This window comes from Pelophylax lessonae (assembly GCF_965119305.1).
Source record: "Pelophylax lessonae genome assembly, chromosome: 2".
NCBI lineage: Eukaryota > Metazoa > Chordata > Amphibia > Anura > Ranidae > Pelophylax > Pelophylax lessonae.
Genome location: NC_138769.1, coordinates 185,396,545 through 185,422,447, shown reverse-complemented (window position 1 = coordinate 185,422,447; position 25,903 = coordinate 185,396,545). Strand labels below are relative to the sequence as shown.

The following is a 25,903-nucleotide window of genomic DNA, read 5'->3' as shown; positions in this document are numbered from 1 at the left end:
TTCCCAGCCTGCCATCGAGCGTTCAGCCAGGTAACGCTCCTGGCACAGTGAACGACCCATCCCTGTTCGGTGCAGGGATGATTGGTGAGGTGGCTACCTCACTGGACGCTGTGCGGTTTCTTAACCCCGATTTTGTGCGTCCTGGATGCGACTCTCCCTGCCTCATGTGCAGCGGCTTGTTCGCCTGTGCGGGTTCCCCACGCCATTAAGAGGTAAGTGTATCTATGTGGGGACCTGTCTGTCCGGGGGGTGTCAGTCTGGGACTGTGTAACCTGCCTCTGTTCACACTGTTTGGCTCCCTATCGCTCTGGCTGCACGCTGTGGGCTGCAGGGGGGGGGGGGGGCTGTGTGGCACTGTCTGTGTCAGCCTGTGTAAGGTGTGAAGGGCTGTGTGCTGTGGGGCATGTTTTTGTCATGTTTGGGGCACGATACAGCGATCGCTGCGGCGATCCGCCATGTTTTTTTTACATGGGTGGTGTTATACTGCATCACAGTAGTGGGGGAGTGGCGGTTTCGGCACTAAACTGCGCCATTTTGCCTGCGCTCGCTCCAGCCGTATGTTTTCACTGCGGGCGGCCATTTTCTTGTAGCCTTCCATAGGCTTTAATAGAGCGCCCTGGTTTCATCACTTCCTCTTCTCCTGGGTGCACCGATCGAGGCGGCAGCAGCAGCAGGGGTCTCCTCAGGTTTTATCCTTCTGTTCTTCCTATATCCATTGCCTGTGTTCAGTTTTATCCCTGTGGGGGTTGTGCTTGTGTGTGTGTGTGTGTGCGGTGGGCTGCGCTCGCCGCGCTTGTTAAAGGGGCAGTTAACCCTTCTCCGGCATATTTTTTTTGGGGCAATGGATTCTCAGGAGGGCAAATTTCCTGCCACCTTGGTGGGAAGCCAGGGGACTGCGGTTTCTCCCCCAGGGGGGGGATTTAGCCGAAGTGGTGGCTAACCTTGCTGCTCAGGTGCAGATGCTGGTGGCTTCTCAATCCACTAAAAGACCCAGAGTTTCTATTTCCTCTGATTCTGAGGGTGAGGGTGATGGGGCGGCTATGGCTGGGGTCTCCTTATCAGGGTCCCATTCCTCCCTGGATCTCGTGGGGTCCGAGGTGGAGGCTGAGGTTGAAGGGGTTGATAATTCTCCCCCTGGCTCGCCTGAAGAGCTTGCAATCATGGATGAATTGGTTGCTTCTATAAAACAAACACTGCGTTTGCAGGATGAACTGTGTCCTCCCGCTGCCCTGGCGGCTTATGGGACGCAGAAAAGATGCAAGACATCGCAGGTCTTTCCCTGCACTGATGATTTTCAGCGCGCTGTTAAGGAACAATGGCGCAATTTACGCAAACCTTTTGCTGTGCCAAGTAAGTTCAGGCTGCGTTATCCTTTCACGCCTGCCACTGATGAACGGTGGTGTGTGCCACCCCCGGTGGATCAAGCAATTGCGGTTTTGAACAAATCCACTGCGATTCCTGCAGAGGATACCCGGTGTTCTGAGATGCCACGGATAGGAGAATGGAGTCTCTTGCCCGTCATACTTATTCTGTTACGGGTTCGATGCTTAAAGCTCTGTTTGCCTCTCTTATGGCAGCCCAGGCTGTCGCAAGTTGGACGCAGGTGCTTAGGCGCGTCCTAGTGGCTGATTCGGCCTCGCCGGCGACATTGGATATGGTGGATCAAATCCATCAGGGTGTCATGTACCTGTGTGATGCGGACTTGGACTTAGTGCCGTTGGCTGCACGTGTACAAAGCGTGGCGGTGTTGTCTCGCCGCCTGGTTTGGTTGAAGTGTTGGTCGGTGGACCAATCTTCGCGCAAGACCTTAGCCAATCTGCCTTATGATGGATCTCGCCTTTTTGGGGAGTCCTTGGATACGTTGATAAAGGGGATCACGGGCGGTAAGAGCACTCTCTTGCCCCACTTCCCCAAGGCTAAGGGGGCTCCTGGTAAGAAGCATACTAATTTTCGGCCTCCTCAGGGGTCCTTTCGTGCCTTTCGGTCGCACTACAAGGGCAAACCGTTCAAGGGTCAAGGCTCCCAAAAGAAGCCGTGGTCTGGTAAACAGAAGTCCGGTCAGTCCGGACCCGCTGCCCATAACAGTGCGGCCTGAAGGGGCGCCCTCACCCAGTTCTGGGGTGGGGGGACGATTGCTCGGTTTTCTTCAACCCTGGCTGGCCCGCGTGCGGGACCGCTGGGTTCAGGAAATCGTTCGATCTGGCTACAGGATCGAGTTTCTCTCTCGGCCGGAGAGCAGATTCTTTCCCTCAAATCTTCAACTGTCTCCGGAGCGTTTGCGGGATCTGCACTTGGCGGTGCGGACCTGAGGGCTCAGGGAGTGGTGGTTCCGGTGCCTCATCGGGACAGATTTCGGGGGTTTTATTCCAATCTGTTCACCGTGCCCAGAAAGGAGGGCAAGGTTCGTCCCAATTCTGGACTTGAAGGCTTTGAACCTCTTTGTGCGGGTTTGCAAGTTCCGCATGGAATCCCTGCGGTCGGTGGTGGCTGCCCTGGTTCCGGGGGAATTCATGGCCTCCATCGATCTGAAGGATGCGTACCTTCACATCCCGATTTTCGAGGGTCACCAGAGGTACCTTCGATTCGCCATTGCGGAGGATCATTACCAATTCGTGGCGTTGCCTTTTGGTCTCGCCTCGGCTCCACGGGTTTTCACCAAGGTGCTTGCACCCGTTCTGGCTTTGTTGAGAGCTCAGGGCATCTCTGTCCTGGGGTATCTGGACGACATTCTGGTTCGGTCTGCGTCCAGCCAGGGTCTGGAGAAGGACCTGTCCGTTACGATGCAAACTCTACAGGAGTTTGGTTGGACGATAAATTTTCCAAAGTCGACGCTGAGTCCGTCGGTTCGTCTTCCCTACCTGGGTATGATCCTGGACTCGGTCCAGGCGAAGGTCTTCCTGCCGGAAGACAAGCTCAGGACTCTTCAGGATGAAGTCTTGTCCCTCAGGGACAGTCCGTGCTCGTCCCTCCGGACGTGCATGCGATGTCTCGGATTGATGGTCTCGGCTTTCGAGGCGATTCCCTTCGCCCAGTTTCACACGCGGGGTCTCCAAGCGGAGATCCTGTCCAGGTGGGACGGGCGACCCCCAATCTCTGGATCTTCTAATTTCGTTGAGCCTTCGCACCAGAAGGGATCTTCTGTGGTGGCTCCAATCCCCGATGGTGTCGGGGGGCAAGTCCTTTCGTCCTGTCTCATGGACAGTGATAACCACGGATGCCAGCCTGTCGGGCTGGGGTGGTGTTCTGGGCGTTCTGTCCGCCCAGGGAACTTGGTCGGAGGGGGAGTCCTCCCTTCCGATCAACATTCTGGAATTGCGTGCGATAAATCTTTGCCTTCGCCGCTGGACGGACCGGCTGCAGGGCTGTCCGGTTCGGGTGCAGACGGACAATGCTACGGCGGTGGCCTACATCAACCACCAAGGGGGCACCAGGAGTGCCCGAGCGGCTCGGGAAGTAGCCGACATTCTGTCTTGGGCCGAGACTCATGTCCCGGCGATAACGGCAGTTCACATTCCGGGGGTGGAGAACTGGCAGGCGGACTATCTGAGTCGCCAGACCCTGGATCAGGGGGAATGGTCTCTCCACCCGGCTGTCTTCCAGATGTTGTGCGCAAAGTGGGGTCTGCTAGATGTGGACCTGTTCGCGTCTCGTCTGAACAACAAGGTGAGAAGGTTCGTGGCAAGGACGCGCGACCCTCGGGCAGATGCGTCGGACGCGTTAGTGGTCCCGTGGCATCAGTACAAGCTGATGTATGCGTTTCCACCGATTCAATTGCTGTCCAGGTTCCTTCGCAGGTTGCACTCGGAACGCAGCACGGTGATTCTTGTGGCACCGGACTGGCCTCGCCGGTCCTGGTACGCAGACCTCGTGAATCTGGCGGTCGACGCCCCATGGCGTCTACCTCTTCGAGACGATCTCCTGTCTCAAGGCCCGATATTCCATCCTGCTTTACAGTCGCTGGCTTTGACTGCCTGGCTGTTGAGACCGAGGTCCTGAAGGATAGGGGTCTCTCCCCTGAGGTCATTCACACGTTGATCAACGCGAGGAAACCTTCCTCAGGGAAGGTCTATTACCGTACTTGGAAGGCCTATTTTGCCTGGTGTGAGTCCAGGGGGTTTTCACCTCGCACGTACTCGGTTTCTCGGGTGTTGTCCTTCCTTCAAACGGGTGTCGACCAGCGTTTGGCGCTGGCTATGATCAAGGGTCAGGTGTCTGCGCTGGCCGTTCTTTTTCAACGTCCTGTGGCTGCTAACTCCTTGGTTGGCACTTTTGTTCAAGGAGTGAGGCATCTGGTCCCTCCTAGGAGGGAACCTCTGCCTCCTTGGGACTTGAATCTCGTTCTATCTGTGTTACAACGTGCTCCTTTTGAACAGATCAGGGAGATCTCGTTGTCCATGTTGTCCAAAAAGGTCGCCTTTTTGGTGGCGATCACTTCGGCTCGCAGAGTGTCGGAGCTGGCGGCTTTGTCCTGCAAGTCTCCGTATCTGGTCATTCACTTGGATAAGGTGGTCTTGCGACCTAATCCTTTTCTTCCGAAGCGAGTTTCGGAATTCCATCTCAATGAGGATATTGTCTTGCCTTCGCTGTGCGCGAAGCCTAAACATCCGAAGGAGGTGAGGTTGCACTCTTTGGATGTTGTTCGGGCGATAAGGGTTTACCTTAAATCGACTGAGTCTTTTCGCAAGACGGATTCTTTTTGTTCTTCCGGAAGGTCCTCGGAAGGGCATGGCGGCGTCGGCTTCTACCATCGCCAAGTGGATCAGACAGACCATTGAACAGGCATATGCTTTGCAGGGAAAAGTTCCTCCTGTGCCTGTGAAGGCGCACTCTACTAGATCTCTGAGTACGTCTTGGGCCTGTCGTCATGGGGCTTCTGTGGCCCAGGTGTGTAAGGCGGCGACCTGGTCGACCGTACACACTTTCACGAGATTCTACAGAGAAAGGCATCGGCAGATGCTTCCTTTGGCCGCAAAGTTCTTAGTGCGGCAGTTACTTAGGGTCCCTTATTTTGGACCCCTGGCTGTTGGGATACGTTTTTATCCCTGGGTTATTTGTTTTTCCTGGGTTGTTGCTCCTGTTGAGCAAGTTTTTTTCATGTTGCCCAGCTGGTGTCCTTCCTTTGGTAAGGTTCCTTTCTTTGATGTGGAGACTGCGTTGCCTTACGGCGCGGCTGCGTTTCCCACCCCTCATGTTTGCACTGCTTTGGGACGTCCCCATTGTGACGAATATGAAGAGGTGGCGACTGTCGGAGGACGTAAGAGAAAACTGAATTTTTGTAAAATCTTACCTGTAAAATTCCTTTCTCTGAGTCCTCTGACAGTCGCCGCCCCCGCCCCTCTTTTGGGGTTTGGTTGTATACTCTACTGCTATTCCACTGAAACTGAGATATGGTTGCAGGAAGTAGGAGGGTATTGACTGAGGGGACCACCCCCTGTGGGTGGGATATGTTAAAAGCTTTAATGTTCACATATTCTGTTGCCTAGCTACTCCTTCGGAGCAAAGTCTAATACCCCATTGTGACGAATATGAAGAGGCGGCGACTGTCTGAGGACTCAGAGAAAGGAATTTTACAGGTAAGATTTTACAAAAATTCATTTTTTTCCCCCAAGGTGGAATATTCTCATGCATTACTTTACATATTTTTTAAGCCAAACCTTTTTAGGGTAGAGACTGGTTCAAACCTCACCATGCTTCTTTTTTGTCGAACATGTTCCACTGGGGATTTTACCTTTACTTTCTGTGCCATAGAGACAACAGGAAGTAAGGGGAAATCCTTTTTTAAGTCCCAGTTCACATCTATGTAGCTTAAAAGTCGCATGACTTGGACAGCCGACTATCCTATGCGACTTCATTGCAGCTTGCTGACACTCATTGTGACTTCATTAACACTAGCCAATGCAAGTTGCAATTAAGTTGCATAAAAAAATCAGGAACCTTTTTCTAAGTCACTGCAACTTGAGGCCATTGCTGGTAATGCGGTGTGACTTGTCATGCGACTTTGAACTCTCAAGTCAAATGACAAGTAGCACTGGTGTGAACCAGTGCTTAGTTGTCACTGGCATTGGTGTCCCGTTTGGAACATTTCCTTTTTAATTTCTGTTCTGATATCAACTCAAAATTCTGGATATCCTGTTTCTTTCTGGCCTGGTGACAATGGGCAAAATGAGTATACATATTGTGTAGGATGTGGCCTAAATTGATATGTGCTGCTCATAAAAATGTATTTTGTTCTATTAATCAACAGGAAAGTGAATACTATGGCAGCTGCTACCATAGTGCACGATACCTCTGAAGCAGTCGTGCTATGTGGGTCACATGGGCTGTACCTAAAGCCCATCTCCAAGATTGTCATCAGTGTGACACTGCCTCAGCTAAAGCAACCTGGAAAATCCATTTCAAACTGGGAAGTGATGGAGCGTATTAAAGGCATGGTGAATAACTACCAATTTGCCACTTTACGAATCTCTAAAAGCACCATGGACTTCATCCGCTTTGAAGGGGAAGTAGAGGATAAGGGATTGGTGAAGGCTTTTATAAGTGCTCTGGATGGCAAGAGTATAAAACTGAGTGGGTTCTCCGACATCCTGAAAGTCAGAGCTGCTGAGTATAAAATAGATTTCCCCACCAGACATGACTGGGACTCTTTCTTCCGTGATGCCGGAGATATGGATGAAAATCTGCCAGGAGAGAGACCAGACACTATCCATTTGGAAGGCCTTCCATGCAAGTGGTTTGCTGTTAAAGACTGTGGCTCAGAGAAGCCAAGTGAAGAAGTCATCATAAAGGTCTTCGGTATCTTTGGAGAAATCAGGAATGTAGACATCCCCATGCTTGATCCTTACAGAGAAGAAATGACAGGCAGAAGCTTTCATACATTCAGTTTTGGAGGACACCTAAACTTTGAAGCTTATGTACAGTACAAGGAGTATGTGGGTTTTATAAAGGCCATGAATGCTTTGCGTGGCATGAAGCTAATGTATAAAGGTGAAGATGGCAAAGCTATTGCTTGTAATATAAAGGTGAGTTTTCTAAGCAAGTCAGCAGACTTTGCTTCACACAAGTAATCTTTGTAATAATAAATGTAAAACTGAAAAAGTGTAGCGGTCTGTGCACATCAGTGTTAATTTTGTCGATTAAAATATTTTTGGTGACAAAATCTTAACTATTTTAGTCAACTAAATGACTAAAATACGAGTAAAACTAAAATGGCATTTTAGTCAAAACTGTGTTTAAAACTAAATGGAAATTTGATGTCAAGGCACTGCACTACCACATTAGAATAGGTAATGGATCTCTACTAAGCTGCTGAAAGGAAAAAAGAAAAAGGCTTTTATTATTTTTTTTTTTTTTAAATTATTTAGGCTACGTTCACATGTTGGCGTAGCGGATCGCGGGCAGAATCACAGCGATTCTTCCCGCGATCCGGAAATCATCGCAAATCGCGGGACGCCTGTGCGTTGCCGTTGATTTGCAATGGCACCCCACGCGCTGTGCGATGTTGCCGCGATTTCCACCTGCCGAATTGCGGTAGCATCACGCAAACAAAATCGCGGGTCGCATGACGCCCAAAAAATGTACAAGAGCTTCTTTGGGGCGTCATGCGACCCGCGATTTTGTTTTTGCGATGTTACCGCGTTTTGGCAGGCGGAAATCGCGGCAACATCGCACAGCGTTTGGGGTGCCATTGCAAATCCACGGCAACGCACAGGCGTCCTGCGATTTGCAATGATTTCTGGATCGCGGGCAGAATCGCGGTGATTCTGCCCATGATGCGCTACGCCAACATTTGAACATAGCCTTAATGTTGGTAATATGTGCAATGACATTACAGCCAATAGAATTTACAGTTTTTTGTTGAATATTTTTTTTTTTAGTTGTATTTGTATTTTTATTAAGTATTTTAGTAAATACAAAACATTTGCAGGTTAGACATCAGAATGGTATAGACCAGTGATGGCGAACCTTGGCACCTCCACTGTTTTGGAACTACATTTCCCATGATGATTGTGTAGTTGAGCATCATGGGAAATGTAGTTCCAAAACATCTGGGGTGCCAAGGTTTGCCATCACTGGTATAGACCAACAGTTGTATAGGAAATGACAAATGAGAGAAGCATGTACTGTAAATAACGTAGGATCCACCAAAATGGGTAGCAATGAGCTGCTATGTCAAAAGACAAGCAGATCTATGTTGGGCATACATACTATTAATATAACACCTGACAATGTGAGGCACAGAACATTAACAATAGAAAAGATAAAAACAAAGAGAAAAAGGGGGGGAGATATAATGGATCTTTAGATTTAAAGAAGCCTACAATAGGCAATCAAGACATAATATGAGACAGCTAGGTTTCAAGGCAATATTCTGAGCTATCTCAAGTATCCCAAATTTTTGTAAATTTTGGAATTGAGTCCAATTAAAGCAGTTAAATGTTCCATCATGCGAATCTCCTCAATAGTGGGCAGGAGTTGGAAATGGGTACGGGGAGAGGTAGATAGCCAACAACATTGTATATCTCACTTAGCTGCTAATAAAACAAAAGCTATCCGCTTCCGTGCTTGCTTGGAAATTCTTGGGAATGGCAAACCTAACAGATAATGAATAGGATTTTCAAGGGACCTAAATATTTAAAAGATTCTGCAAAAGAGTCTGTACATCCAAAAAGGTTTAGGTATGGGGCATTCCCAGAAGATTTGGTAATGGGTGCCTGTTACACTGAGACATCGCCAGTATTGTCGCAAGAGTTGCGAGCGTGAAGTAAGACCGGGGTCCTATATATCAAAATAGAAGAACCTTAGGGACAGTCTCTCATCGTACCACACAACATAATACTTTTGAAGAGGATTCCTAAAATTTACCTCATTGTGCGAGGGAAATGGATTGATGAAGAACACTAGTCCATTTACTCATGTATGACTAGACTCCGTTAAGGAACAGCCTCCTAGAGAAGTCTATATATGGAGGAAATTAGATGAGGTTCATATGGTCCTTTACCTCATAAAAGTTCAAAGCCAGTTGGTTTATTAAATGTCAAGGAAGGGAAAGTGGATGGAAAAAAAATGCTTAATTTGTATATATGAATAGAAACCTTTTTTTCGGTATATTGTATTTAGCTTGGACAAAATTTAGTATTTAGTAAAGGACAAAAATTTACGGATCGTGGGGTTTACCAGGTGATAGATTTGGAAAACTCCCGCTTGAGTCAAAGGAAGCATATGATTATACAATAAACTTTTAGGGATATCTGGGTTAAAGAGCACATTCAATAAGAGGTGGGCATGGAGAGAATACCTGCTACGACAATATTTCCCCGTTGACAGTGTAAAAAGCATCGGGGCTTAGCATAAATGGCTCAATTAAGATATGTTTATAAAGAGTTGACCATACCAGAGCACATGGGTGCACAGGATGGGTGCACAGGACAGGTGATGTCCATTTCAATTTTAGACCATCTATTTGGGGCACAACGAGAGGACCAAGAAGTAGCCGCACATAAATGAGTGACACCGTAATATTTACGAATGTCTGGAGTCCCTAAACTTCCTCTGGATCGCAGGGCTAACACTACTGGGTCAGTGATTCGATGGGAAGCATTTTGCCATATAAAGTTAAAGCTGAGTTCCAGCCATTTCTGTGTATACAAAAAGTGTATCTGCTGACCTTTAATAAACACACTCACCTGTCCCACGATCCAGCGATGTGGCTGCCCGAAGCCTCGGTTCTCCCCCTCAGCTCTCCCCAGCGTTGGCATCACTAGTGTGGGCACCAGGCTGTGACAGCTTGTGGCTTAAAGTCCTGAATTGCCAGGCAATCTTCTGGAACCTAAAAAAGAAAAAAGCAGCGCTGTATGAATAATAGTGATACTCTTCAAGTATACAAATGTTTTAAATCAAATAAAATAGATCACAATAATGCAAATAAAAGTCCATAAGTGTAAATGAAATAGTTCCAGTGTTGTTACTCCACAATCTCAGTGATACACCATCTGTGTGCTGCCTCCACCAAATATAAGAAGTGCACACTCTCCAGAACCAGTTGCTGTCTAAGTTATAGGACAGCAAAAGTGCATTCAATATTCAATGGTCTTCCTTATGAAGATGATCTGATACTCTATGGATGTGGTAGATCTTCCAACCTCACAGGTGAAGTCATCAGGGAAACTGCTTAATCTCATTAAGCCAGGCAGAAGGATCACCGACCCCAGAAAAAATTGCTCATAGTGTAGTTTTTATTAAAATATGTAAAAACAAATTAATTAAAAATGCCACCAAACCACAAACAGCAGGGAATGGTGTTTTAGACTCTACAACCAACGGTGAAAGCAGTCTATATAATGTGCATAAAAAAACATGAACGTGTATAAAATAGTGCAGCGCAATCCTATAAATGCACATTACATAGTAATGGATACATGTAGTATAAATAACAATATAACACATAAAATGGGTGCAGCGGAAAAAATTCTGAAAAATAAAGTGCAACAGGTGCAGGAAAAAGAGTCCTTTCTTGTGGGTGATGAGAATAGAGACTTAAAGCAGACTGGCATAAATTTCCAGAAAGATGTGTTTTTTCCTAGGTGCCCATATCTTCCCACCACCAGTGCCTCTCACCTTAATAAACAGACCCTACGGGGTCAGTCAGCTTTTAAACGTCAATCACCACTGCCAGGGTACACGGGGCCGCTCAGCAATATCCAGATGCCACATAACCAGAGATGCAGTTGACTCCACCACCGGAGTAAAGTGTTTGTGCTGAATAAAGTTTGTGTGGATTGAAGAGTTGTGGCTGCTACAGGGGTTGCTGGGAGTGGTAGTTCTGGCTCTCTCCTCCCTGTATCACTCATTGCCTAGCTGGGATTCGGCTCATGGACGAAGCAGCAGCAGTGAAAGGAGGCGATATCCCGAGCTGAACTCTATAGAGGGAGATCCGGGGCTCCGCACAGATAGTGAGCAGAGGGCACCGCTACTCCCTACTGATTGGGTAAGAATACTCCCGCATACAAATCTCCTTATATTTTTCTTACGTACTGCGGAGGTTACTCTGGGACAGCCATCCTTATAAGGTGAAGAATCTTTTTTTTATTTATCAGAATCTGAGATACAAATGTGGGCTAATTATTTACATGTCAAAATGAGAAACAATTGGAATGTGATGTCTATTCACACAGAACTCACCTAGTGTCAATAAAAATTTGACATCCCATTCAACATTTAACCACTTTGGGGAAAAGCATGTAAGTTCATATGCCCACCACAATTCTAATTTATAAATTTCCCTAGTTCAATGGCAGCTCCTCCAATGGGGTTTAAGTTTATCGATGCCAGTAAATTTTAAAGAGCTTGGGTCTCTATTATGGTGTGTGCTGTAATGGGCAGATAAGCTGCAGTGTTTATATTCCTTTTTAATGTACTCCTGTTCTCTCAGCCTCTCAGCCTATCTCGTAGTCTCCTGATGGCCTGCCAACATATTGTGTTTTGCAGGCACACCCTCTAGGAGATACACTACGTGTATAGATTCACATGAGATTAATGAGTCCATTTGATACTTTGCCCGTGGTTGAGGAACAAAATTGAATAGTTTTTCTTTTTCCTTTTAGAATTGGTAGTGCAAATTTAAATAGGATATGAAATTCTGTAAAGAAACTTCATCCCCTTCCCATAGCAACAGAATGTCATCTATGTATTGTACCAAAGTAAATTACTCCACTGATTATTGTAGATCACCTCTGATTCCCAGTTGGCCATAAATTGGCCAAACTGAAGGCAAATTTGGCCTCCATAGCCACCCCTTTGGTCTGGAGATGACATGTCCCAGAAGATTGCAGGGAGGGAGGGGGAGAGGAGAACTTCCGCTCAAGCCGCCTATGCGGCCCGAGCGGAAGTGGGAGCGAATACCTGTCAAAACTAGGTACCCGCTCCCCCCTCAAATGGCATGTCAGGGGGTCAGGAGTCCTTAAAGTGGAGTTTCCTCTTCTTGGTGTAAATCCGCTTTAAAGGAGTTGTAAAGGCAGGAAGGTTTTTTATCTTAATGCTTTCTTTGCATTAAGATAAAAAACCTTCTTGGTGTAGCAGCCCCCCTAATACTTACCTGAGGGCCTTCTCTGTCCAGCGATGTCCACGAGTCCCTCTGTCATCAGGGACTCTCCCACCTGATTGGCTGGGACACAGCCGCGGTGCCGTTAACTCCCGCGGCTGTCTATCAAAGTTAATTAGTCAATTAGGATGGGGCTGTCCAACGGCAGCTCTGTGTCTGAATGGACACACACAGCTGCATCTCTGCCCGATAGCCCCCATAGCAAGCTGCTTGCTGTTGGGAGCACTCAACAGGAGGGAGGGGCCAGGAGCAGCAACTGGGGACCTGATAAGAGGAGGATCCAGGCTCCTCTGTGCAAAACCAACTGCACAGAGGAGCTAAGTATAACATGTTTGTTTAAAAAAAAAAAAAAAAAAGAGTTTACAATCAATTTAAGAGAGACTCTGGAGTGATTTCAATTGTAGTGCTGGTAGAGTCTTAAACCAATATAATTTTAATAGTATAGAGGTTTTTTTTTTTTTTTTTCAATAGATTTTTATTGAAGTTTTACAATATACAGATAACAAGAGGTAAACAAGTAAAAGAAAGTAGGAAGCGATATTGAACATGGTACAGGAACGGTACTACCTCCAGTGTTGGCTACTATGATATGAACATAAACAGGTGGTTCAATTGGCAAATTTACCAAACCAGGCGGTCCATTTTTCCCATTTATTAATATTTCAGTTGTTGTACAACAGCAGTTCATATGTACAATAGTATAGACATTTTGATCACAATAATCCTCACTAAAAGGGAAAGGGTGACTGGTCCATTGCTTTAACAAGCGATTGATCTCTGAGAATAAGGGAGGAAAGTAGGGAGTCAAGTAAGAAGGGGTTGTATAAACTACCAAATATTTGAGAGTGTGGGAGTTCCACCGATAATAAAGTTATGTTGAAGTACAAATAGGAGAGCTGGAGGAATATTTATGGGAAGGGCCTCAGTGTTGGTAGGGTTTAATCAGGAGCCAATATAGACCAAGATGTTATGCAGGGTGGGGAGGGAGGTAATGGGGAGTCAATGTTAATAAAATGTCATCTGAATGGGGCAAGAAGGAAGTCAACTGTACCTGGGAAGTAGGTTTAGAGCAGGCATCACTAAATTGCGGTCCAGGTCCGGCCCCAATCACTCTACACCGCAGCAGTCACACCATTTAGGAACTTGTTCTTCTTTCAGCCGTCACGTTTTCATCTTTAAAGAGCCAACAGCGGGAGGCGGGACAGCAGTTCTGGAGGGAGGTTGGGAGCTGTCCAAGGTAAACAAGCCAGTAATTGGTTGCTATGATGAAGGGCGGTCCAAGCAACCAATCACCAGCTTGCAACTTCTATCCTCCATTAAGACCTGCTGTGCCTCCCGTGCTCCCATCTGTGTAAGGTAGGGGGGATGTAATGTGGGAAGGGGGGAGAGGTGCTTAGTACTGTAATGTGGGGGTGGGGTAAGGCTAAGTACTGTAATGTTGGGGAGGGTGGAATTGAGTACTGCAATGGGGTAGACTTGAGGACAGTAATATGGGAGGGGGCTAAGGACAGTAATATGGGGGAACTGAATACTGTGTTGGAGGCTGAAGACAATGGGGGGAGCTGAATACTGTGTTGGGGGATCTGGGGACTGTAATGGGGGATAGGAGTACTGTAATGGGGGGGGGGGGTACTGAGGAGGGTGTTTAAGTCAAGGGGGTATGAGAATACTACGGTGAAAGGTAGGAAGCTGTAGGAAACTGATGTGCAGTGGACGCTATGGAGCTGATGTAAGGATGGGATTGTCATATGGGACTAAGTTTAGATCTGTGCATGCACATTTGCTTGTGCATGTCACAGGTAGGTCAGCCCATTCATTTTAATGGGCTGCATTACCCATGAGAAATGTGGGGAAACAAGTCCCTGGCCCTTTTTTAAATTGCGCAGTACCAAGCTGCATGGTGCTGCAGGACCATGCGGTTTGGAGCATGCATGTGCTAAAGTGTGGTGTGTTCCTCTGTGGGTTGGGAACATGTGCAATTTCGCCTGCGTTCCCCAGCTGCATAGATGGGAACGCCTAGGAGAGGGTGCTGTAATGTAAAGGATCGGAGTCCTATCACAAACATGTGATTAGGACCTCCGCTGGAAGAAGATTTTATTAGGCAGACGTCCTTGAATTTTAATTCCGTACCCCTCGTTTAGAGTATGAGACTTGCAAGGCTTGAATAAAAGGACCCGAGAAACCATAAGGGGAAATGGTAGCAAACCTAAAAGGCCAATGGAGTAGATAAAAGGATTTTGGGCATCTAAACCTTAAGACAAGAGCAGGATGATTTGTGTTTAGAATAATCTATCAGGTCGATGGTACATCTAGTATTATCGGCTGCACGTCTAGTAGGGACAAATCCGACCTGATCCCTGTGAATTAGGGACAGAAGTAATTGTGTTAACCTACTTGCCAGGATTTTGGTAAAAATTTTATAGTCCAAATTTAACAATGCAATGGGGCGATAATTATCAGGAACAGATGGATCCTTACCGGGTTTTGGGATGACTGTGATAAAACCATGTAAAAATTGGGAGTGGTAAGCGGAAAAGAGGGAATGGCCAGGTTTATATCTGTGTACTAACATCCTTAGGGGCCTGTTGGCAAATTTGTAGAATTTCTGTCGACCATAAAAAAATTAGAAATCTTACTCATGTCCAGAGCTTTATTACGGTTACTTAAAGAGACAACAGCACATAGGCGGCCCACTGTAGGGCAAAGGAGTGAGGAAGATTCTGCTTTACGGCAGTGCTGGAAAATAATGGTGGCCACACAAAATATTTGGGCCCAATTGGGGCATTTTCACTTAGGGGTGTACTCAATTTTGTTGCCAGCAGTTTTTGGACAATAATGGCTGTGTACTGAGTTATATTGAGGGGACAGCAAATTTACACTGTTATACAAGCTGTACACTCACTACTTTACATTGTAGCAAAGTGTCATTTCTACAGTGTTGTCACATGAAAAGATATATAATAAAATATTTACAAAAATGTGAGGAGTGTACTCACTTTTGTGAGATACTGTGTGTCTGTAGTGCATGTACAAACCTTTCACACGGGGCGAAATCTGTCCAAGCCAATCTGCCTGCTCAGCAGGGGGATCTCTCCGCTGATCCCAGCTGAGCAGGCAGATGACAGGTGTCTGTGTCTGCTCTGCATAGTGGACAGACACAGCCTTTATTGAGCGGTCGGATGGAAATGGACTTCATGTCTATTTCCATCTGATTTGTCATCTGATCCAGCGAATGGATGGCCCCATTGGTCTGTTTTTTGTTTTTTTTTTTGTTTTGTATTTTTGCAGATCAGAAGTCGGTGGGTGTTGACGGACACATGTCTGCTGACATCCGCCACCCCATAGAGAATAATGGGTGGACAGATCGGGTCTGCCTGGAAAAACGTACAGGCTGATCCGATCTGTCCACAGGTGGTAAAGGGGCCTTTTACCATAAATATAACATATCAGATTTTTTTCTCCAGGAGTATATAATGAGTTTGAGAATTCCAGAGAAATGCTTAAATAATGCATTTCAGATTTAATAGGTTTAGTTAAATTGTGTTGACTAAAATATGACAAACAATTCAGATGACTGAAACTAAAATGGCCTTTTAGTCAAAAGACAGACTTAAAACTAAATTGAAATTTGACTTAAAAAGTAACACTGATGCACAGGGGTAACTAATCGTGAACACAGTCTTGTATTTGGTTATTGTGGGAGAAATTGCAGACAAAAACAGGGTAAAAATACAATGAGCAATGTTGAGTGTGAAGAATACAGCAGTGTGTATAGACTGAAGAGGTGTGGAGCACAAATCATGTTGCACCATGTATAGAGAGGAACCATGGAAGGGTTTGAGACATAGAACATGCATGCAATAGTGTATATAGCTCTTCCCTTCTGTAATAACTTGCCAGCCCTTTGGGAGAAGTTGCTAAGGATTTTTTGTATCTCTTCCATCAGTCCCAAGTGTATCTGGCTGCTGTTAATTACAAAGCCAACAATACTCTGGCTTAATGACACTAAACTAGGGAAGTCTAGAAATAAACTGCAGGTTTGTGTATTCTGTCTGAAGTGATAATTACAAGATAAGAATGATTTTTTTTTTCTCATCCATTTAGAGGACGCAGAGGAAAAACTGGAGACTAAAGCTGGAGAGTACAAAATCGGGCTCACTTCTGCATGGAAACCAACCAACTTCCAGGTTTTATTGCCAAAGCTTAATTGAACAAGCTGAGGTTAAGCTGATTGATTTCTCTGCAGGAATGAGCCTGATTTTGCACTCTCCAGCTTTAGTAAACCCCAGAAAGTCTTAAAGCGATTGTAAACTGCTGAAGAATACAAAAAAAAAAACCTATGAGACAAAGGCATAATGTGCTGGTATGCATTGCATACTAGCACATCATTAAATACCTTAGAACAAAGCCGTCCAGTGGTGCCCAGTCACACCTGCAATGGCTGACATCTTTCTTCCGGTTTCCTGGGCGCTGTGAGCGGCCACATGCGCGCAGGAGCTGCCATTTCCGGCGCGGACTCTGAAGGTCCGGCACTGTCATCGGCTGCATAAACTCTGAATATCTCCTAAACTGTGCTAGTTTAGGAGATTCACAGTACCTTCAGGTAAGCCTTATTATAGGCTTACCTGTAAGGTACAAGTGGTGTAACTGAGTTTACAACCACATTAAAGTGTTACTAAACCCACAAGAGTAAAATCTGTCTATAGATACAGAATAGCATGCTCCCCCTTCTGCAAGTTCACTCTGGACAAGTCCAGATAAGCACAGTAAGTGTAGTTCAGCTGCACATGCTCAGTTTGATCTCTATTGCTAGTTAGGACACGTCGTGGCTTTAGTGGAGCTATTCGGGTCACATGGTAATATCACACATGTGGGGCATTTACACAAATTCTAAATGACAGCCCAGTCCCTCCCTCCTCCTCCATGCCCATTAACTAAAAAAGAACAGAGGGTGGGAGGTCACATCTTGATTGAATGGTGATTTTTTTTTCTTGGGAGGGTACATGTAATCGGCACAGGGCCAATCAGCACTGTCCGGGCATGTTCAGACAGAATTAAGGGTCTTGAAGCCTGGTAGGACAATAGTGGAAGAAATGAAAACTCCTGCTACAAACTACCAGCACTCACTGATACAGGTCACAAGATTGCTCTAATTGCATTAATACTGCTGACGAGGAAAGGTATTTATTAGTTTATATTTACTAAAATAATTGCATTGCATGTTCTGTGTACTGTAGGAGACCAGATATAGTGAATGCTGGATCTGGGTTTAGTAACACTTTAAGCTGACCATAGATAAAATATTGTCCAGTTCAGCAGGGACTAGACAAGGTGTGATACATGTATAGGCAGGCTGGTTGTTCTAAAGTCGATCAGTTGATTGATTTCAATACTAGCCTGCCGGATTCTTTGCATGCCATTACTGCTGGTGGCTATAGCTGCCTACAGTAATCCTTGTGTTCTGCTGGCAGGGGCAAGGCACACCATTGGCAGAACACAATTGTGGAGGGATTTCCCATCAACACGAATTGTGTTCATGGGGGAATCGAGCGATTTTGTTTAAATCGCATCATCTATGGCTTGCCTTAAACCTTCAGGGTGGGACTACTGCCTACAGGATGATTGAACATTGGCACACAAACTGCAGGCCGGCCCAAAATAACCTGCACAAGTCTTGGGGTTGATGGTAGCCTTTTTCGAGGCATCCCCCTTTACGCGGTTTCTCTTCATATATGCAGCATTCTGTTATGAAACAAGATTTCTGCCTCATTTGGTGACTCAGAATTCTGACTCTGGAAGTCCTTTCTTCCCATCTGTTAAAAGATTCTTAGGACAAAAAACAGCCTATCTGGCTGGGGAGTAGTCCTGGGCACCATGACGGTACAGGGAACTTATTTGGTTGTCAGAAGAATCTAATATCCCAAATTGTGGTGATTTGGTTGTCCCTTTAAATTTGGGCCACTCTGTTGGAGGATCATCCAGGCTGATTTAGTCAGACACCAACCTTGAGGGAGGAACCAGAAGTGAGAAAGCGAAGTAGAGCAGATGCTGTCCTGGGCAAATCTACCTGCTATTTACCACTCCATCTTACCTTGGGGCTGTTGGCCTTCTGTTTATACTAGGTTATATTCTTTTGACCCATGTGTCCCTTTTTCACAATGAACCCTACCTCTATCCTGAACTTAGCCAGCAGAAGTGGAAACACTAGTGCCACAGTCCCTAAGACATCATTCACTTCAACGCTTGCTGCCCTCAATTTGCTCTGACTGATTTTGGTTTCCTGCTGTCAGTGCTGTGACCTTTCACCCATCTCACTTTACCGCCCCCAGTTCTGTTTTTCTACCTACAACCCCACACCATTACAATATCAACCGCTCACAGCCTGCAGTTTCTCCACACCATACAGATGCTCTTTTTGGTGAGATACTACGTAAGGGATGCAGACACTGCAGCTTTTCCCATTAGATCACTGAGATTTGAGATGGTATATACACTATGAAGAGGGAGTTTAGGCAGAAGGTTGGAAATATGTTCTTTGTTCATTTTATTGTATAAATATTTTTGATTAGCTGAAAACGGAGAAAACAAAATACATTGTCAGCAGGCATCGTTCATTCAGCCCCCGTTCACACTGGGGCGACGCTACTTCGCACCGCGACCTCCGAGGTCGCGGTGCGAGCAACGCGCCGCGACCTCGGAGCGGCCGCCACGGACTTCATAACATTGAAGTCTATGGCGGTCGCCTCCTGGTCGCCCCAAAGAAGCTCCGGACCCTTTTTCTGAGTCGGAGCGACTTGTGTCGCTCCTATCAGAACGGGTCCGCAGCTTTCCTATGGGAGGCGACCTGCGGCGCCCTGTGAGGTGACCAGGTCGCCTCACAGGTCGCCCCAGTGTGAACGTGGGCTCAGCATAATATTCTTTTTCACTTCAAAATAAAATAAATGGAGATAACAAAACATTATTTTGCCTAAATCTTTGACTTTTTCCATTTGCAGGTTTCCTTCGATAAAACAAAACATCTGACTGAAGCTTCTATCAAAAAGCGTCATCTTGAGCGCCAGAAATTGCAAGAACTTGAACAGCGGAGAGAAGAGCAGAAGAGAAAACAGAAGGAAGCTGAAGAAAGGCAAAAAGAGGAGGAACGGTAAGGGTCAGAGGACTAAAACATTAGGAACTTGTATAGATTAGCAATACAGGAAACTGTTTTATTTTTTTTATCATCTGTAACACCTATCTCTTTCAGGCAAAGCAATGTACTGGTATGTCACTGCCTGCTTCTGGGTTTTCACCATTTGTGCACAGTGGGAGTCTTTCAGTAAGTCCCAGCCAATGATTTATGGCCAGGACCTGCTGATCAACTGTGTCCAATCACAGCCCGGAGCCCTGTGTTGACAATGAACACAGGGCTCTGTACAGAGGGAATGGTCTCGGTTTCCTATCCCTGCAAGGCATGGATAAAAATAAAGGGATATGTTCATAAAAGCAGCACATATAACACACATTTCACATTGTTAGGCACACATTTAAACCCTTGATTTTCCTAGATGTTAACCCCTTCCCAGCTAGTGTCATTAGTAAGGTGACAGTATATAATATTAGCTCTGATCACTGTATTTGTATCACTGGTGATGTCAGTAGGAGTTAGTCAATTCCTTCCCAGGGTCAGTTAGTGTCCGATTGCCTGGCGTTCTATCATTGTTCCATTATACCATACGCCATTAGTAGTGTAAAAAAAGACAAAAAAAAAAATCATTATACACTGTATATACCATAGGCGCTGTAACTTTCAAGCAAACCAATGATATACACTTATTGGGGGTTTTTCTTGTGTTTTTTTTTTTTTTCCAAAAATGTAGCAGAATACTACATTTTGGACGAAATTTATGAAGAAATTTGATTTTTTTTTTATCTTTTATAGCAAAAAGAAAATACTTTTTTGATTCCTTCAAATTTTTTGGTTCTTTTTGTTTATATCGCAAAAAATAAAAAACGCAGTGTAGAGCTGCATGATTATTTATTAAAAAAAAATTTGATTCAACCCCACTCACGATCTTAATCCAGCATTTTCATGTTTCATAGAGTGCAGAGCCGTTCTCTGCTCACTCACAGCTGTCAATCCAAAAAAAAAAAAGAGCCTCTGGCAAATGTTTATTAACATTGCTCAGCGCTGAGATAACTATAAACAATGTTTCATTTGATTCTTTTAGATCAAAGGGATAAACTTCGGTCTGTAAATGAGGTCAGTTAAACCACTGAAAGACTAAGGGCTGGTTCACACTTATGCGAGTGCGGGAAGGCTGCGAATTCGCAGCCTGTTCCCGCATCGCACACGCACCCCCGGCAGTTCACACTGCCATATGCGATACGCTGGGGGTGTCAATGTAATCTTAACGACACCCCCAGTTTGATCGCATATCGCAGTGCGATCGTGCAGTTCACACAGGATCGGATCGCACAAGTGTGAACCGCTGTGCGATCCGATCCTGATGCGGCTAGAAAAAAGGGTCCCTGTGCGTGTTTGGTGCGGCTGCGGTGCGAATTTAGCCATACAAACTGTATGGCTAGACTCGCACCGCACAGCCGATCGCATGTAATGAAGGAGCAGTGCGCTCCGACATTACATGCGAACCCCGCACACGCACAAGTGTGAATCGGGGCTAAGTCTTTTTCTGACACTTGTTGCTTACAAGTTAAAGATAGAATTTCTTTTTTTTTTTTTTGCTAGAAAATTACTTAGAACCCCCCAAACATTATATATATTTTTTAGCAGAGACCCTAGAGAATAAAATGGCGGTCATTGCAATTTTTTATGTCATACTGTATTTGCGCAGCGGTCTTTCAAACGCAATTTTTTGGGAAATTGTGATTCTCATTTTATCTAGAATCGTGCAGTGCTAACCCAGCGGTGATCAAATACTACCAAAATAAAGTTTATTTTTGTGTGAAAACACTATATAGATTTTGTTTGGATACAGAATTGCATGACTGGGCAAATACCAGTTAAAGTATTGCTGTGCTAAAGAGCAAAAATTGGCCATGAAGGGGGTAATACCTTCCAGAGCGGAAGTGGCTTGGTTTGTGTCTTACAGCAAGCTAGGGCAATACTACATATGTGTTCAGTGGGGAGATTTACTAAATCTGGTGCAGCTGTGCATGTTAGCCAATCCGCTTCTGACCATTAATTTCAGTGGCCCCTGTTCACATTTGAGCGTTTTGTCGCCTGAAGCAAAATGCCTGTTGCTCAAAAATGTACATGCTCTTGTTTAATTAAGCTTTGGCAATAAAACCTGGAAGCTGATTGGTTTCTATGCAGAGTTTCACCTGATTTTGTGCACTCCAGTTTTAGTAAATGACCCCCATTATTTGTTGTTTGTACCCATAGTAGGGTCACAAAATAAGAGAGAGCATTTTGATATTTATTTTTTTATCTCCTGCCTTAAGGCTCCGTTCACATGTAGGCGTTTTGGGGGCGTTTTTCTGCTCTAGGATCAGCTCTCAAAACGCCCAACAAGACGAATCCTATTCATTTCAATGGCCCCTGTTCACATCTGAGCGTTTTGTTGCTGTGAGCAAAACGCCCAACGCTCAAAGTACATGAGCTTCTTTTTGCGCAGATTACAGGCGTTTTCCATTGGTCTCTATTCAATCTAGAAACGCCTGTAAAACGCCTGCAAAAACGCCCATAAAAACGCCTGAAAAAACTCACATAAAAACGCCTGTAATAGCAACGCCAAGATGTGAACGTAGCCTAAACACTCTGGCTGTGACCTTGACCCTTTTTAAAATACATTGTTATTTATCATATATTTCATATTTACATTCTTGTCTTCTGACTAAAGCTGGACCGATATCGGTTTTTCGTTACCGATATTTTGGCCAATGCATTTTTGTACATTTAAAAAAAATCTTTTTATTTTTTTTTTTTTTATTTTTTTGACAGGTACTTTTGTGGAGGGATCTAAAAGACCCCAAACCCCTCCTCTGCACTTACAAGCATTTAAAATGCCAAGTCTGGCTGTTTTGAATGCTGTCTTTTTTTTTTAATCTGGTGCCATACAGTACCTGGAAGTGATGTCACTCGTGACATCACTTCTGGGTTTTTGCATGGAGACCCGATCAGAGCAGAGTGCGGCTTGGATCGGGTCTTCGGCGGCTGTGCAGGCTGGTTGCCCGGGTCTCCCGGTGGGATGGAAGACCCGGGCGAGCTGCGTAAGGAGGTGGGAGGGGGGGGGGACGTCCCCTCCTGCTCCTTGTAATGACAGCTGAGCGGCTTCTCAGCCGCATCAGTTGTCATTACAAGACAGCCGACTGTCTTCTATGGACAACGGTACCAGGGTGATGCCTCTAGCTGCAGGCATCACTCCGGTACAAGCACTTTCCCGAAATATCGGCAATATTGGTAACCTCCGGGGCCGATTCCGATATATCGGGAAAAGTGCACATCGGTCCTCGATCTATCGGCTTTGCCGATAATCGGTCGATCCCTAGTACACATTATACAATTTTTTTTTTTTAATTTCCTTTTTGGATGTACCTTCAACTATGTAGTGCAAGGGCCTGCGTAATTGCATGCAATTTTTGAAAATGTTTAGGTTTGACCTCATATTATATGATTTTTGTAAATATAAAGGAAATGTGTGCAAGAAAATTAGAAATGTGTAGCCAGCTTTAGACTTAATGATACAATGTATCTTTTTATCCATTCAGAAGGAGAAAGAGAGAGTGCAGCTGACGGTTTTACTGGGTGATCACTGTGACAGGCTATCGCAGCAATCATGTGAGTGGAAGCTGGTCCTATAGACTCCTGATTGTTGGTACAAGACTAGCAACAGTAGGTGACAGCTGATCTCCTTGCTGAGAGCACGCTGAGCATGCTTCCAGCACAAACACTGGTGCGCATATCTGCAGTGCCTCAGAACAAGGCCCACTTCCATGACGCAGCATATTTGTGTTTCATCGGTGTCAACAGGTTAAAGCCCAATTCAACTTGTGTTTTAAATTGGCTAAAAAACCTTTGTGCATTTAAAGTTTATGGGAAGGCCTATATTTAGTTTTTGTAAGAAAGCAGCCAAAGCAAAGCATCCTGTTTGTAAGAACTGTAGTAATCTGAGTCAGAGCTATGAAATTTACAAGACATATGCTTGATTGCATAGCTCTGGCTCTGACTAACATGGGCCATAGATTATGCAATTTTTTTTCCTTTAACCACGGTTTAAAGGAAAGAAAATTGCTTTAGTTTGCCCATCAGCACAGTCAATGTTGATGGGGGGGGAAATCCCTGCTGTAGCGCATTGTGTTCTGCCTTCCCTCTCAGCAGAATACAGTGATCACTGCTGGCAGTGATTGTGCAAGTAAAAAATGGCAGGCTGGTTGTTCTGAAGTTAATCGATTGACTTTAATACAACCACCCTGCTCAGACAGATCGAAATTAGCCTGGTTCCTGCTGAACCGGCCAAATTTTGAACTGTCTTTGGCTAGCTTTAGAGAGCATAGCATGCTGGTTGGGGACAGGATTTACTCTGGCTGCGGCTTTTTTGTAGAGTTTATTTAGCTTATTTAAAACACAAGTTCAATTGCATTTAAAGGTATTTATATTGTACCTCCAGAGGTTTTTTTCTGTAAACTTCATCCAGCCCTGTTTTTAGAAGTCAAACCTTTCCTCATCTCTCCCATACTGAAGACACACAGCACATTAGTGCATACTCTGCAATATGGGGAAATACTAATCGTGTATTAATAGATTTAGAATAACCAGATCTTGGCAGATACATTACATCTTCCTCTGCAATCCTGAAAGAAAGGGCGAGGGCTGATTTTGTAGCAATATACCAGGTGACCAAATAAAAAATCAAACCAATAGGCTGTAAATGCTGTTGAGGTTGCAAGTATTGTTACGAAAATTTACTGGGCTCAAAGCCCCGCCTGCCTGCAAGGGACTTCTTGTCTCAAAAGCATTTAAAGAAATGCCATGCTTGAATGAGAAGCTGTGTCTGTGTGGTTAGGATAATTTCTGGTAACAGACAAGTCCCCATAGACTTTCTATGGGGCCAATTACTTCAGATAAAGATAAAGAGCTCAGGGACTGGGAATGTGGTGACACACTGGGGAAAACCAAGATATAAAAGCAACAAAGAACACTGTGTAAGCAACAGATGTGCTTACATTTACCTCTCACACTTCTATACATATACACTTGCTGGACTCTTTCTTCTTTTTAGGTGTTGAGTTTTCTGAGTTGCTCAACTGAAGCATAACACGGAATAAAGTCCACCCTAATAAAGCATATATATATATATATATATATATATATATATATATATATAATTATTTTTTTTAAACCTAGTAGTTCAAACTGTGGCCCAGAATTGTCATTTTGATATGCTCTGTATTTAATTTTTCAAAGTCCTATAGATGGGATAGATTTTTGTTCATTTATAGTGATGTACATGTTGGTAATATGTTACTTTAAAAGAGAAGTTTAGGATTACATAAAAAACCAAACATACTCCCCTAGGTGAATGCAGCATTCATCCAATGCTTCAGCTGTCCCCTGATGTCTCTGCAGTGAGAACTGAGTAATCAAACACCACAAATCACTCAGTTCTTCCCCACACCTGTCAGTCACCAGCTCTCTGCTCTGTCCCTCCAGCGCTCACTGGGGCTTGCTCAGGCTATCAAAGTATCACTGAGAGGCTGAGCCAGGTGCTGGTCCAGGAATCTGGGTGGATCCCGACCGTTAGGTCGGGATCTTTCTTGAGCCTGGACCAACTCAGTGACGTCAGTTGACTTCAGACTTTAGCCCGCTGCCGTCCGAAAACGGGTCAAAGAAGTGCAGAATGAACTGCACTCCTGTTATCCATAAAAGTATAGCCAAAAAAACTTTGGCTATACTTCTCCTTTAAAGATGGCAGAGAGTACTTGTAGGCTTCTATTGCTGACCTCTTCAACTAAGTGTACCAGTTGACTGGCTTCAGTAATAAACATGCAGCTTCAATACCTGGTGTCCTGCCACATACTTATACATCAAGTCTATGACCTAGAATATCTATAACCCCAAAACAAAAATGTTAAATATTACATCTTACCAATCTTTAGATTTGGTTGCTGCATTTTGTTTTCTGGCTAAGAACATTTTTGGCAAGTACAGAAAATACAGATTAATCTTTCCACAAAGGGGGTGTCCTTGTTACTTTCTTAAAACTGAAAAGACAGCAAAAACATTGTTATCCCTCTTTTGTAAACTTCTAGTCCATCTAACCACCATGTAATGGAGATGAACAAAGGCAAACCTGTTTTAACTTGAGCCTGACGGCTGTAGTTCTTTCCATAGATATCATGGAGAAGTGAGTATAGACACGAAGGGATGGGATGTTATTTTGCAGCATTATAAGGTGAAAGGGAAAAGCCAGAGAAAAGGAAAATGAATGCAGCCACCAGATCTGAGGATTGCTAAGCTGCAGAGTATAAAATGTTCATTTGTGGGTTAAAATGCACATTAAAGTGTATGTAAACTGAAACACTGAAGTTTTCTTTTTTCCTAACTTTTTGTCTGCTAAATATAGCAATTTGGTAAATCTGTTCGATAAGTGCATAAAATACCTGATCCTGTCAAATTTTGTGAGCTGATAACTTCTGTACACTCTGCCACTGCTGACTGTTAGCATTGTTCCCAGTTTTCGATGTACTACAGAAAGACCCCCCCCCCCCCCTTATGTAATGAGAATTAGGGGAGAGGAACATGTTCTGTAGTCCTATCACACTACCTTAACTTAGTCTCCTTTCACACGGGCGCCTCCGTGCAACAGA

The 25,903-nt window shown here is 44.8% G+C and overlaps 1 protein-coding gene across 1 annotated transcript in view; it reads left to right on the top strand.

The window, feature by feature from the left end:
• AKAP17A (A-kinase anchoring protein 17A) overlaps window positions 1-25,903 on the top strand; it is a 55,155-nt gene that overhangs the window by 5,030 nt on the left and 24,222 nt on the right. The window contains exons 2-3 of the mRNA XM_082244281.1: window positions 6,245-7,019; window positions 19,093-19,241. Coding sequence (XP_082100407.1) covers window positions 6,258-7,019; window positions 19,093-19,241 — 911 coding nt within the window. The 5' untranslated portion in view covers window positions 6,245-6,257. The remainder of the gene's footprint in view (window positions 1-6,244; window positions 7,020-19,092; window positions 19,242-25,903) is intronic.